Consider the following 15,869-nt stretch of genomic DNA (forward strand, 5'->3'; position numbering starts at 1 on the left):
GCTGGATCTGGTGGTGCACACCAGTAATCTCACCACTTGAGGAACTAAATCAGGAATGTCGCAAGTTTAAGGCCAGCCAGGACTACATAATGAATACCCAGCCAGAACATGTTACAGATTGAGACCCTGTCACAGGATGAGGAGGAGGAGATGAAAAGGAGGAGGAGGAAGCAGAGGAGGAGGAGAAGCAGTGGGGAAGGAGGGAGAGAAGGAGGGGTGTGGCTATATCCACGTCAAGGAGTTGCTTTCTCTAAATATGACTGGGTCTTGAAATTAAACACTTGGGCGTCACCAAAGGATGTAAAGCAAAAACTGACAGCTAAGGATGTGACACTCAGATGAGCTGATCTTCAAGGCAGATGGCATAAACAAAGCCCTGTCCCTGAGGTCATGAGCTATGTGGCTCTGGGCACTATACTCCTCTGGCAGAGCTGTTCCTGGGCTCCTCTGTGAAATGAAGAAGACTAGGTTGTTTTGTTGTAACGGGCCATGCCTGCACATATGAATGAGGGCTATCAGCTGCTCCAACACTGTGAACTGAGAAAATCATTCCACTGGCTAAGACATAGACATGAAGCACTGAGAACATTGTGATCCTGGAAAGTACAGTGTAACTTGGAAGAGAAAGCCCAGGTTGGGAGAAACAAGCTGAGTGAATAAAGAAACCATTTCCATCTCCAGAACTGAGCTGAAGATGCCCACAGAGCCTTGGCACTTGAAAGTCAATGTGGAGCCAAAAATGCCCAGGGACTTTTGAATGAGCTCTTGCTGCAACAAAAAACCCTGGACCACTCTGAGAGCCTCCCACAGGGTGGCAATATGTCTCAGTACATCCCCAGCGAGGTAGGGATATGGTCCATCCAAGGTAAAGTATGAACACACTCAAGCTGGCTCAAAGACTAAAAACCTGCAGTGGATCAAATTGACCTTGACAATCCTTACTGAAATGCCAGATGAGAGCCCTATGTAGAGATGTGAAAGAAGGAGGGGCCTGAAGAAAACCAGAACAGCAAGGTCAAGGGTAAGCATGTGGGGAATGTGTGGAGTGGAAACATAAGGAAGGTGACCAGTATTAGGTCTCTACGTTGCAAAGACAGGAAATGGTAAGCATGGTTTTAGGTGCTAAATCTGGGCTCCTGTAATCACCATCTTGGGAGAGTGAGAATACACAGAGAATAAGTGCACCAGGGAGGTATGACAAAAGGGTTGAGTTTCTATAGTGCAAACCCTCCATGATGCAATTTCAATGTTTGAAACTGCATGGAAGACATTTGTTTTCACTTGTGGTTCTTGTTCCCAGGTCCTTAATTTGAATATTTTGGGGTAATCATTCCTCTAGGATTGCTACTCCACATCACGGAACTGTTTGGTGAACCTACACAGTGACAATTCCCATCATCTGAAGCTGCCTCACAGGGACAGAGTTATGACCTAACATGGAAGGAAGAGAGAGTAAATGCTGGGTCTCTGAGATCATCTCATTAAACCTTCTTCATGAGGGATGTGCCGGATGTATTAAGAGACTTGCCCAAGGGCCTACAGCTTATTAGGGTAGATCCAGAAATTTCTGCCTCTATGTATCAAACAGTAATGGAATCAAGACAAGTGTGGTGGCTCATGCCTATAATTCCAGAACTCAAGAGACAGAGGCAGGATGACTACTATGAGTTCAAAACTACCCTGAGCTACACAATGAGACCCTGCCTACAGAAAGAGAGAGAGAGAGAGAGAGAGAGCAACAGAGATAGCTGATAGCTAAATGAAGAGACACACAGATAACTGACAGATCAAAGAGAGTTAGATGACAGAGAGACAGACAGACAGATAGGCAGACAGATGATTGATTGATAGATAGATAGATAGATACATAGATAGATACATAGATACATAGATAGATACATAGATACATAGATTGATAGATATATACATAGATACATAGATAGATAGATAGATAGATAGATAGATAGATAGATAGATAGATAGATAGATACATAGATACATAGATAGATACATAGATACATAGATACATAGATAGATACATAGACAGATGATATGATAGGTGAGAGATATAAATAGATGATAAACAAATAAATAGATGGAAATAGAGGATAGACAAATATAAGATATAAAAATAAGATAGACTAGTCTGCTCCCATGTATTCTAAGAAAAATATCAATTTAAAGATGAAAAGCAATTTCATTTTGGTGTTCCCTTCTGAGACCAGCTTCAACATTAATATCCTTGTACAGTATGCTAACTGCAGACTCACTGAAGTCACTGGAATTATGCTATTCCAATTTGAAACACAGCATTCACTCAAACAAACAAAATCTGAGAAGCCTGACCATCCCTGAGCCACCCTTTGAACTCTTCTACATCATCAGTAGGAATGGACAATGCAGCAACTACTAGGCCATCAAAATTTTAACTGCATATGTAGCCCAGGGATTGGGAGCTTGCAGCTAAGATTCAGCCCCATGGGTAAGCTCATGGACTTAACTACTGAAAACAGTTCACATACAGCAGACCTAGTTTCACATAAAATTGTGAGAGCATCTGATGCAGGAGACAGAGTGACACTGGATCACCTGGAATAGCACGAGAATGCTAACAACCTCAGGCACCCCATATGGTTAACTTAACACATAAGCACACACTGAAATCATATGTAACCATGAAAGGGAATGGACGTGCATGGTTTGGAGTTGCAGTGTTCCCCCAAAGGGCTCATGTATTGAAGGCTTGTCCCCTAATGCAGCAGTGTTCATATTTGTGCAGTTTTGGGGGACTTGACTGATGTAGTCAAAGATTCTGACTTCATGGATGGATAGGTCCATTGATTGATGCAGAATCTGATGGAACTGTTGGGAGGTGCTGGAAATTAGGAAGGGGAGCCTAGTTGAAGAAAACAGATCACTAGGGCATGAGGTGTCCTAGAGAGATACACTTAAGCCCCAATCAATCAATCAATCCCTTCTCCCCTGGTCACAGCACTCCCTTCTTGCCACCCTTTCTCCCTCTCTTCCTCTTCCTCTTTCTGGCTCACTCTCTTCCTCACTATGCCCTTCTACCAAAGTGGCTTTTCTCAACATCTGTCTAAAGGCAAAGAAGTCAGTCAGCTCGAGGCTGAAACCCGAGCCAAAACAAACGTTCTCTCCTCCTGAGCTGTTTTTGTCAGGAACTGTACCCCAGTGAGCAAAGCCCTAACCCAAAGTCTATTTAGACACCCCACAGAAAGATCTTGTAGTGTATTAAGTGAGACAATCAAAGCATGGAACAGCGTGTGCACGTGTTCGCTTATATCTGAAACCTTTTTCTGGAAGAGTGCACGAGAAATAGTTAAGGATGTTTACCTTTCAAGGACCAGGGAGGACTTTTACTTTTTATTTTTCCCTTCTCATTCTGCAGGAAAAGAAGACTCATCCAGATGTTATCACCTTTCTTCCTTGTGACTCTCGGATAGCCCTTGAATTCTATGGGCAGGCCCTTCTGTGTCATTTCCCTGCTGTTTGCACAGCTTATCTCCTAACTTCATGAAGGCAAAGAGGGACCCATAGGGAAGAAGGGTTTCAGCAGAAGGAGGAGGAGGGATTAGAGAGTGTAATGGACAATGAAAATTTCTAACGTGCATAACACACATGTACGAAACTGTGAAAAGTGAATTACATAAGTAAATAACTGCAGAAGTAGAAAAACTATGTCGTATGAACACACACACATCCCAACTGCATTCATGGGCATTGGCTATGTTTTATTTCTCTTAATAAAAGATTTAAATAAGTAAACATTCTCAAATCTCTGAGTAATAAGGCTGATGACACCGACAGTGAACTATAAACAAACGCATGGGTAATAACTGTCTCACTCGTCCTTCCCTTCATAAAGTAAACAATGTGAAGATGACTTGACAACAAAGACGGTATTCCAAAAGCAATAAACTTTATGTGCTGCGCTGAAACCTCTGTGCACTCAGCCTGGTGTACACATTGGACAATTAACACAAAGCAGCCAGGCACTTACCCATTCTTCCAGAATGCGGGACACTGCCTCACTGGCTCTGCTCATGTTTCTACAGGCCAAGATCACGTGCGCACCATGGAGGGCAAAGGACTTGGCGGTTTCGAACCCTGTGGTTAAAAGTAAAAGTCCACATTAGAAACAATGCTAATGCCAACAAGTAAGGCTTGAAGGGTCGTCAGTGGATGAACTGACAGAACGGAGTGGTTTTTAACCAGAGATGGTTCTGTGCTCCAGGGGACAGGGCCAGAGGACAGGTCAGGAGATATGTTGGGTGGGTGAAACTGTGCAGTGGAGTGGAAGTGGCTTCAGTGACATAACAGATCAAATGTCTTACTCTAGACCAGTGGTTCTAAATCTTCCTAATGCTGTGACCCTTTAATCTAGTTCTTCATGATGAGGTGACCCCCAACCATAAAATTTGTTTTCATTACTACTTCATAACTGTAATTTTGCTACTGTTATAAATCATAATGTAAATATCTGTTGTAACTCGAATCTTAAATCAGTCTTTTAATAACAATACCCAGAGTCAGATATTAATCAGAGAAGCAGAGCAAGCCACAGCCACCACCTCTTACCTCACCAACTCCTCAGCCTGAAAGAGCCTCAGCCAATAGGCCTCTAGCTGAAATGGACACTTCTGCCAAAAAGCCTTAGTTCCTGTCTCCTCACGCCTTATATACCTTTCTCTGCCCACCATATCACTTCCTTCGCAGTGCTGGGATTAAAGGCATGTGGCTTCCCAAGCAAAGGCATGAGATCTCAAGTGCTGGGATTAAAGATGTGTGATTCCCAAGGAATTAAAGGTGTGTGCCACCACTGCCTGGCTCTATTTCTCCCCTAGACTGAGTCAATCTCACGTAGTCCAGGGTGGCTTTGAACTCACAGAGATCCAGACAGATCTCTGCCTCCCGAGTGCTAGGATTAAAGGTGTGTGCCACCACTGCCTGGCCTCTATGTTTAATCTAGTGGCTTGTTCTGTCCTCTGATCTTCAGGTAAAGTTTATTAGGGTACACAGTATATCACAATCTGTGTTTTCTGATGGTCTTTGGTGACCCCTGTGAAAGGGTCATTTGATCTGCCTCCCAGAGGTCGTGACCCATAGGTTAAGAACCACCCACAGCAGAGCCCTGTTGACAGAGCAGGTCAACAGCAAGAAATGAGAAAGCTGACCCAACAAATACAGCAATTTCAAAGGTGAAGACCCAGTCCAAGAAGAGCTCAGGCCATAGCCAGTAGCTTCACTACCAACCATAACTGACTAGACCTTTGCTTAACGAGAAGCCCCCATGCTCTGCTCTGTAAGGAGTCAGTGTTTCCAGAACTTACAAATCCAGCAATTGTAGATGTCTATGTGTCGTAGGCCCTCCCTCTTACCTTCCTGGTGAGAACAACTAGAAAATCTGCAGAGTGTATCAAATATATACATATATACAGATAGATAGATAGATAGATAGATAGATAGATAGATAGATAGATAGATAGACAGACAGGTAGATAGATAGATAGATAGATAGATAGATAGATAGATAGATAGATACACATATACATATATGTATATATATATACATATGTGAAGGCATGTGCATACATGGGCATGCATATACACAGATATGAAAGCACACGTTCTTCTCTGAAATTATCAGAGAAGTATGGTACAACTGAGAATTCTAGAGGCCAAGGTTTAGGAAAGTGGGGCAGCACATAGCAGGAATATGGGGTGCCACTCAAGTCCTATTCCAGTTCTATAACAGTAGATGAGAAGCAGCACACAGGCCAAGCTTGTCGTATCCTTATAGGCAGAGAAAGGTAGAAACATAAACCCAGGGTCCACGAAGAAGGGTGGTAGTACATACACACCAGAGCTACTGCCTTCCAGGAGAACCAGAGACAGGCCAGCCTCTCAGAAAGCTCAGCCTCAGATACTTCAGTTTCTGACTGGGTTGAAGTGGCCTGTCCCTATTTAATGGAAAAGCAAAGGATAACGATATGCTCTAGAGAGGAAGAAGGTGCCATCCAGAGCCTCAATTATCCCTCCAATATTTCCCATTCTCATGTAAAATCTCTGGAACAAGAACCTAAAATAGTAAGACACACAAGAGGACAAGATGTTACCAAAGGCCAAAAAAGACAAAACCAGAAGCAAATGCACAAGAGATCACTGGGGATGGCATCAGAAATAGTAGCTGGACGCACTATGGCTAGGCTTTCCAGGAAGGAGGAGCTAGAGCGGGCAGCTGAGATCACCGGCTGCTCTCCCAAAGGACTAAGTTCAGTTCCCAGCACCCACATCAGGAGGCTCAGACATTTGTAACTCGAGGCCCAGGGGATCTGATGTCCTCTTCTGTCCTCTATGTGCAACTGTACTCAAGTGCACGAATCCACACTCGCATACACATAAACATAATGTAAAAGTACATAAATGGGGTCTGGAGAGATGGCCCAGGGGTTAAAAGCACTGGCTGCCCTTGCAGGGACCTAGGTTCAGTGTCTAGCGCCCACATGGCAGCTCATAACCATCTTTAACTCCAGTTTCAGGGGACCTGATGCTCTCTGCTAGTCTCCATGGGCACTAGGCACACATGTGGTATACATACATACATTCAGGCAAGATACTCATATACATAAAATAAAAATAAATACATCTTTAAAATATAAATAAACAAAATCTCTGTAAACTGTAATAGTAGTTTCATCTCCAAACCTATCCAGTCACATACATATGCATGTTCAGATTTTGTGTAGTGTTTTTCTAAATTTTTAAATATTAAAAAAATTATTAAAAGGACTGTGGGTCCCACAAACCCTAAAAAGATTTTATGAAATGTTCAACTACTCTAGGTTGATACATTATTAAGTTTTAAAAGGAAAACATCTATGAAAACATTACTGAAAAAAATGTCATGAGGGTAAACTGGAAAATTAAAAGAATACATATTTAAGGAAATTGAATCCACATGTCAAAATCATCTAAAAAAAAATACCAAGGGGATGGGGAAATGCAAAGAGAGGGGAGGAGTCAACCTAGTTCTAGAGTTGAATGCCCAGACATTGCTCTAAACAGCAAAATGATACATATTTTATAGACATGTTTTGTTAATATGTATGTGCATGTACATGTGTGCATATGTGTGGTGTACACAGAGGGCATCAGATCCCACGAATCTGGAGTTACCTGTGGTTTGGAGCCACCCAATATGGGTTCTGGGAACTGAACCACAGTCCTCTGAAAAAGCAAAAAGCCCTCTTAACCACTGAAATCACCTCTCCAGTCCCAATATCAGATTTTTTTTTTAAGTTACAGTGAATTCAAATTAATAGTTTCCTTTTTGAAAATATTGTTTACATGTCTTATTCTAATTATTATTTCATGGATATGTGTATGTGTGCATGCATGTATGTGGATATCAGAGAATGTTTCATCTTGTTGGGGATTTTTACTCTTTTGGGGGGCCCGCCACTCAGTTCCCAAATAAATCACAAATGGAGGCTTATTCTTAATTATAAACACCCAGCCTTAGCTTGGCTTGTTTCTTGCTGGCTTTTCTTAACTTAAAATTAACCAGTCTGTCTTTTGCCTCTGGGCTTTTCCAATTCTCTTACTTCTGTAAATCTTACCCTTACACCATGGCTTGCTATGTAGCTGGGTGGCTTGCCCCTGATGTCAACCTCCTTCTCTGGCTACTTCCTTTTTCTCTCCTCCCAGATTTCACCTTCTATATATTATCTCTGCCTGCCAGCCCCGCCCATCCTTTCTCCTGCCTTGCTATTGGCTGTTCAGTTCTTTATTAGACCATCAGGTGTTTTAGACAGACACAGTAACACAGCTTCACAGAGTTAAACAAATGCAACAGAAACAAAGTAACACACCTTAAAATAATATTCCTCAACAGTTTCATTCTATGTATTATTGTTGCATAGATGTGGGGGGGAGGGGACAAGCATGCATGTATGTGGACATCAGAGAATAGATTTCAGAAGTCAGTTCTCTACTTCCACTTCCACTATGGGCTCCAGGGATCAAACTTCAGTTCTGAAGCTGAACTCAGGTTTTTACAACAAGGACTTCTACCCACTGAGCCATCCCATCAGCCTCCAAAATGCCACATCTTAGAAGCTATGGTAGATGACATACTGCAACCAACATGAATCCAGTAAAAAGGTGCCAATAACACCTTCATCTGTCACCCTAGGATCTGATGTGCCCAAAAGATCTTGGAGAAAATGGCAAAACCTCTATCCCTCCTAAATTTTCATGCCAATGCAATGACCAGAAATATTTTGATCATATTTCAATTAAATGATATTAAAATATAAATTGGGGAAGACGGCAAGTACAGTTCCCAGACATTCCTTGGGAACTATTTTGTTTTGTTTGAGACAAGATCTTGCCATGTATCCTAGGATGGCTTGAAACTCACTATGTAGCCCAGGCTGGCCTCAAACTCCAATTCTCCTGGATCCACCTCCTGAGCGTTGGGATTACAGGTGTGTGCCACACTAAAACAACTGTATTATTTATGGATGGAAAGGAGATCGGCATGATGCAAGGCCAGGCAGTAAACAACTGTCTCCATGCCTAGTCATCTCTGCTTCCCAGAAGGGTTCGCTAAGGAGGGGATGGTTTATACAGACTGCTAATGGGCCACAATGCTGTGCAGTTTTGAAATAATCCACCTTGTTTTGAATCGCAACCCTGATGAACCTGTAACTGGCTTTTTAATAAAGACTAAATATTAAAATCCTATAGGAATACTACTCACTACAGTTTAGAATTACACTACTTAAAAATCTACAGGGAGAAAACATAGCCTTTTCATTCACCTTTTATTTTCCCAAACAAACCTACTGAGTCAGGCTATCTCACTTGACAAAATGACCTGCTGCATAGGACCCTGCATTACTGAAAGCTGGGCATCTAGCTTGATGGCAGCAACAGGCTGCTGAGGCAAGCGTGTACCTTCCCTCCCTCAGATACGTCCTGACTGGAACTATGGCTAAGCCATCTGTCTCTGTGTCTCATAAAGTTATTCTCTGGACCTTACATCTTCCTTTATCTAAACAGAGCTGTACACACCGCTAGTCGACTTGTCAAAGCTACAGCCGACAAGTCCATTTTCTAATCCTTTACAACCGCCTTTGGAGCAAAAACAAAGCGGGAGATATTTCAAAAGATGATGGTTTAACAGCAAGGACAATAACACGTTTATAGCAAACCACATCTCCAGAGTATGGAGTTTTATAAATTAAAAAAAAAGTTTAATAACATTACCTACTGCTAAGTCCTGGGCAAAGCCCATGAGGACAGCATCCCTCACGCTCGTAACACTGCGGCTGATGGCCAGCTTAATTAGCTAAATGTAGTAGTGCTAAGCCAATCCTGCATGGTGCCAAAGTTGGTGCAAAATAATGAAGGCAATGGTTTACTAAATTTAATAACCTGATTCATCTTATAAAAAATTAACTTCATGACAATGTTTAAATTGCAGCAGCTTAACCACGAGGAGATAGCCAGTGGGTGCAAGAGAATATTTAACGCTAATAATATGAAGAGAATAAATAACAGAAGGCATTTTTAAACAATGGGCAGCAAGGTTTCCTAGCATCTGCAATAAGAGATCCAGTAACAAGTGCTAAGTGTCCATGGGGGTTTAATACCTCATGGTTCCAGGTTTTAAGTTTTAAATACAAATACCCAAGATGGAAAATGTACCCCAAAAGTTAAATGCCCCCTTACCTTACACTAGTTTTTATTTTCTGGGATAGAAGTTATAGACTGGCTTATAGAACAAATCAAGTGCACAAACAGTTCTATTTGCCTCGAGGTCTTTGTCCACCCTTTCCATCCTCCCATCCCCCATCCCCCCAGTATTTTCCCCTTTCTCTCTCACTGCCTCCCATGTTACTCCCATCTTTTCTTCCTAATTGAATTAGCTGCAGGGTTGAGCATTTCTGGAAGGAGCCTAGATGAGAGTTCTGGGGCCCCAATGGCATTGATGACAGCCAACTGACTGAGGAGCCACCGTCAAACAGGTGAAAATTAGCATCTCAGGTCAGCCACAGTGAACTGCCATCCATGCTGTTGGCATTTCCCACCAGGTCACTACAGGAACCATATGCCCAGACGGATGGTTCATCCAGATCTTTTGTTGTTGTTAAAAGCTAAGTTTTTGTGACATAGCCAAGGCTGGTCTCTAACTCATGATCCTCTTATGTCAGCCTCCTGAGAGCTAGGAATACAGGCACAGACACTATAAATAACCCTCTGTGATAGCTAATATTGATTGTCAAGTTGACAGGGTCTAAAATCACCGAGGAAACAAACCTCTGACATATCTATGAGAGAGTTTCTAGATTGAGTAACTGATATGTGTCAACCGGACCCACAATGGGTGGTATTACTCCATGGGCCAGAACCCCAGAAAGGAAGAACAAGGAGAAGTAAGCTGTGTGTGAGCATTGATCTCCCTCTGCTCCCTGACTCTGTATACAATGTGACCAGCCACTCATACTCTTGCTACAAGACAAACTAAGCTCTTTATCCCCTAAGTTGCTTCCTGTCAGGTATTTGATCAGAACAACAAGAAAACTTACATTCTCTCACCTCAAAATCTTAAAGAATATTTCCTGTTGACCTGCTTGAGATTTTATCTAAGCCATGCCAAGTCCTACCTTGCCAAGCAAGAGATCACACCCTGGCTATGGATAGGGAAACCCAGGGGTACTCAGCTTTGCTAAGGCAGGCACACTCAGACTGATAAATCAGGGCCCTGACATGCATCTACATGCATGGGAATGTGTCATTGTGTGGCAGCAGGAACCCTGGGTCAAGAACTACATCAGAACTGAAGGAGCTAGGGAAGAAACAGACACACAAAAAGGCACCAGGAATGATGAAAGACAGGGATTGCTGAGGGGCCTCACAGGAACAATGTTGAGAAAAGAATGGAGACCAGACTGCGCAAACCAATGGACAGGAGGATGTAGAGGAAATCTCTGGACAGAGTGCAACACTGTGAGTTATTATTACTGCTGTTGTTTTATCCAATTAAAGCCCCTCTGGTGGCCATGAAGATGATGGAGAAGGTACAGACAGGGAAGCACTGTGATCAGCCCATGGAGACAAAGACCCCTCTTATGCTGAGTGGCTAAATTCGTAAATTAGAAAAACACTTGGAAAACAAGTATGCAGCATGGCAACTGTGTAAATCTAGGCTTGAGTGAGCATCTGGGAGGTACTAGAGTTTCTCCAGCAGTGTGGGTGAGCCTAGCTACGTGTTCGCATGAACAGAAAACACACAGGGAGGGAAGGGCCTATGCTCAGAGCAGGTAGCCATACAGAGAAACACAGAGCTGCCTACAGATGCCACAGGCACAAAAGACTCCAGGGTAGGAAGCCATACTCAACAAGCCCTGACAAGGTGCCGTGGACATGGGCTCAAAGAACAAGGCAGTTTCTTCCACAGTGCCAGGAATATTCTTTCTGGTTGGAGATTTTTAATTCCTCTTATATTGTGGATGTACTTGGGCAGTGTCCCCATTTACTGTAAATTATGGTTTTAATTATCATTTTTATTAAGATGCCCAAAGGAGTTGGGACTTACGACACCAGTAATTTCTAATGGGCTGTTATTATTAATTTATAATTGTGAAACACTGGAGACAAACATTACTTGCAACTGTATGCCATTAAAAGAAAACAGAAATGGTGGCCACCACCCAATGTATGCCCACACATATCAAGAATGGACCACTCACGCAGTCTTTAGGAACCAAGCAACAAGTCAGAGAATATGCCCCCAAAAGGCCCTCATCATGTGTAGAACAGGAAGATAGGCCTATATCTTTCAAGTGAAGTTAGATTTGGGGATAACTCGGAGTTGGAGTTATTGTTTGGTTTGGATGTGGGTGGGTGACTGAGCACACACATAATACAGCATGCACAGTTCAGAGGATGGCCACAGGTCTGTTCAGAGGCAGAGTCTCTACTGATCACCACTGTGTACACCAGACTAGCTGCTAGCTGGCCCAGGAGCTTCCGGGGCGGGGGTAGGGGTGTTCCCCTGTTTCTGCCTCCCATCTTATCATAGAAGTACTGGGATTACAGATGCTCAGGACCTCCAGCTTTATATGGGTTCTAAGAATCCAAACTCAGGGCATTGTCCTTTCTTGTCAAGTACTTTAATCCACTAAGCTACCTCTCCAGCCCATGTAGTTTTTGTGTGAATGAACCACTAGCTTGGGCTAGGGGTGTTGCTCTGCAGTAGACTGCTTGCCTAGCATGTGCAAGGCCCTGGGTTAACAAAAACAACAACAACAAAAATCAAACTGGTGGTTTTAAGGATCTGAGTTTCCCTTACATCCTCCTAAATCTACAAGGACCACACTTTCCAAACAGATCTGACTACTGTAAATGAAATTATAATGACATGACATTGACTGAGACACTGAAACCTACTTTTTCTGAGGCTGCAAAGGGAACTCTGGGATACACAGTCATCCTAGTGATGAAGTCAATGCCAAGAGGCAGGGACAACCCACTTTGTTGATTCTGTAACTCCTGACACCCTGCATAACTCCTTGCACGATCACACTTACCATCCACACCATCTTAATTACATACCTCTGAGTTCCAGTCAGACATCACTCTCACCAAACAGAACACACAGCCATCAACTCTTAAGAAATTACAAAACATGCAACCTCTCCAGAGAAAATAAGTCCAAACCATCCCTGCTTTGGAAATGAGGTCTCAAATACAGTCAAATGAGAGGTGCCTTACAATGTGCAATGCTTTCTCAACACCCCTCACAACATAATTCACCAAAAGGATACCGGTTTAAGAGATGAGAACATGGGGGTAGGAAATGGGTTGGTTCACTGGGAATCTTTTTTCAACATCCCCAAGCTGTATCTCAATGATTTGGGCAATATTGCACTGGAATGTTTTGCAGTGTTAGATAATAAATTGTAAGTGACTGTGTGAGATCTCTCAAGAGGCAAAACTGACCTCAGGCTGGCTACGAGTGCTGCCACTGCACTGGGTGAATAAGTTCTCATCTGACCTGCTAGTGACAACCCTAGTTAGAAACTACGGTGAGAAAGGTACCCAGAGATCACAATTAGCACAGTCCTGGACAGGTCCAATGAAGACATAATCTGTAATTGCAAATATGTTGAACAGCACCTGAGTTGTCAGGGTGTGGAGGAACCAGACAACCCCAGGTATTAAGTGGAGAGGGGATATAAACTGGCTAGACACCTCTGAGGGCAACCGGACATATCAAGTGATAAATGGGCATGCTCTGTGTCCCCGCTATTCCACAACTGGAGACTTAGCCTAGCAAACAGACTTGCACACATGCATAATACTGGGGGAAGAACATTTGATGCCACATTGTTTGTAAGAGGCAGAAAAACCATAATCCACCTAATTGTCTATCAGTTAGGCTGAATCAACCAACTAGCATGCAGAGATTAAACTATATGTGCTGCACTCAGAAAGAATGGAGTGGGGCTGTAGAGATGGCTCAGTGGTTAAGAGCACTTGCTGTGCAGGCATGAGGACCCGAGTTCAGGCTCCAGCAAAAAGCTGGGTGAACACAACTCTACCCTCTAACTCCAGTGCTGTCAAAGATAGAGATGGGGGTGGTCTCTAGGGCTTACTGGCAAACAGCTTAGCTCCAGCTTCAGGTTTAGAAAGAGACCCCTGCCTCAGAGGGATATGATAGAGAGTGATGGCAATACACCTAACACCCTCCATGTGCTTCTGTGCATGCAACACAGGCAAGCATGTCCACATAAAATACACATGAGTATATACCACACACAAACAGAGTATGGAGGAATACTGCCTGTTGGCCCATTCTGGGGCTTCCTCAGCCTCCTTTCTTATACAGCCCAGAGCCACCTGCCTAGAGATAGTACCCATATTGGGTTGGGCCTTCTCACATCAATCGTTAATCAAAACAATTTCTCACAGACATGGCCATGGGCTAGTCTGATCAAGGCAATTCTTTAGCTGAGCTTCTCTCTTCCCAGGAGACCCTAGATTGTGCTGAGTTGACATTTTAGAACTAAGCAGGAAGCTGGGCAGTGGTGGCATATGCCTTTAATCCCAACATTCAGGAGACAGAGGCAGGCGGTCTACAGAGTGAGTTCTAGGATAGGCTCCAAAGCTACACAAAGAAACCCTGTTTTAAAAATGGGGTGTGAGGGCTGGAGAGATGGCTCAGAGGTTAAGAGCACTGGCTGCTTTTCCAGAGGTCCTGAGTTCAGTTCCCAGCAACCACATGGTGGCTCACAACCATCTGCAATGAGATCTGGTGCCCTCTTCTGGCCTGCAGGCATACATGCAAGCAGAACACTGTATACATAATAAATAAATAAATCGTTTAAAAAAAAAAAACTAAGCAGGACAGCAAGGGTAGCCCAGTAGTAGTAGAGCACTTGCCTGGCACGCGTAAACTTCTACCTTCAATCCTCAATATTCCGGCGGGAGGTGGGAAGGGATGAAGTTGGGATAGGCTAGGAATATAGCTCAGTAGTAGAACACTTGTCCAAAACACACAAAACTTTGAGTTCAACACTCAGCATCACACACAAAAAGTTAAAGCATAGAGTGGCTTGCAAAATACAACACAAATGAAGAAGGTATGTGGGTAAACAGCTCTGACACTGATTACTCTGAGAGAGAGAGAGCAATTGTTTGGGAGCAAGGAAGATTTACTGTACATGCTACAATGCATGCTGTTTCAATTTTTAACACATGCATGTACTCCTGTTATAGTAAGAAACTAAAAATAACCAACTGAATGACATCTAATTGATAATTTATGGGTCTTTATGAATTTTAATACAGAGCAATCAGGGCAGATAAGAACGGAAGGAACCAATTCAAACTCCAAGTATGTTTTAAGCAGTCTGACTTGGAGAAAAGACTGGAAACATCCCTGTAAGGAGGAGGAGCCGGGACGATTACTAGCTGCTGGGCACCGTGCCAAGTGCTTTACACAATACAGGGATTCTAAGACACTCTTCAAGGAAATCCTAGAAGTGCTGTCATCCTTTCATACAAGAGGAAAGCAATGAACACAGAGGTAATGGGACTTGCACAGTCCAGGGGTCCAGACAGACAGTGTGCCCAAGTTCAGAGGAGACACATACCACCATCCGGACCCTGACCTACCAAGAGCGCCTTGTCACTAGCAGTAAGTGGCATTGTGATATACAAAGGAAGATTTGTGTAGCTGTGAAGGCTGATCTTGACTGTCAACTTGACACACCCGGGAACTGGGAACCTCATTTGAAGAACTGACTCCATCAGACTGGCCTGTGAGCGTGTCTTAACTGATAACTGATTAGAGCTGACAGAGGGCCCAGTCCACCGTGGACAGCACCATGCCTAGGCAGGTTAGCCTGAGCTGTATAAGAAAAGTAGTTGTCAGTAAGCCAAAGGAAGCAAGCTAATAACTAGTGTGCCTCTGTGGTCTCTGCTTTGGTTCCTCCCTCCAGCTTCCTTCCTTGAGTTCCTGCCTTGGCTTCCTTTAATGATGGCTGGTACCCTGTAAACCAAATTAACCTTTTCCTCCTTAAGTTGCTTCCGAGCATGGTGTTTACCATAGCAATGGAAGGCAAACCAGGACAGTGGTCTCTATTCAAAACCTTGGAAATTCCCTGAGTGATTGAGGCTAGAGGGGTCTCTCTCGGTGGTGCTTAGATCCAATGACACTTGTTGACGATGTCTGGGTTTATACTGATGAAGTGAGTCTTGGAAGTTGGGGGCTACTTGCCAGAGAATGTGACTAGAAGATTGGAATTTTCAGAATCACCAACTTCCCAAGCTCT

General features: G+C 43.3%; 1 protein-coding gene across 1 annotated transcript in view; it reads right to left on the minus strand.

Moving 5' to 3' along the window:
- Wwox (WW domain containing oxidoreductase) overlaps window positions 1-15,869 on the minus strand; it is a 286,448-nt gene that overhangs the window by 224,672 nt on the left and 45,907 nt on the right. Inside the window, exon 5 of the mRNA XM_052729315.1 lies at window positions 4,022-4,128. Coding sequence (XP_052585275.1) covers window positions 4,022-4,128 — 107 coding nt within the window. The remainder of the gene's footprint in view (window positions 1-4,021; window positions 4,129-15,869) is intronic.

Source organism: Peromyscus californicus, unplaced genomic scaffold (assembly GCF_007827085.1).
Source record: "Peromyscus californicus insignis strain IS unplaced genomic scaffold, ASM782708v3 Scaffold_8__1_contigs__length_139910024, whole genome shotgun sequence".
In the NCBI taxonomy this organism is placed as follows: domain Eukaryota; kingdom Metazoa; phylum Chordata; class Mammalia; order Rodentia; family Cricetidae; genus Peromyscus; species Peromyscus californicus.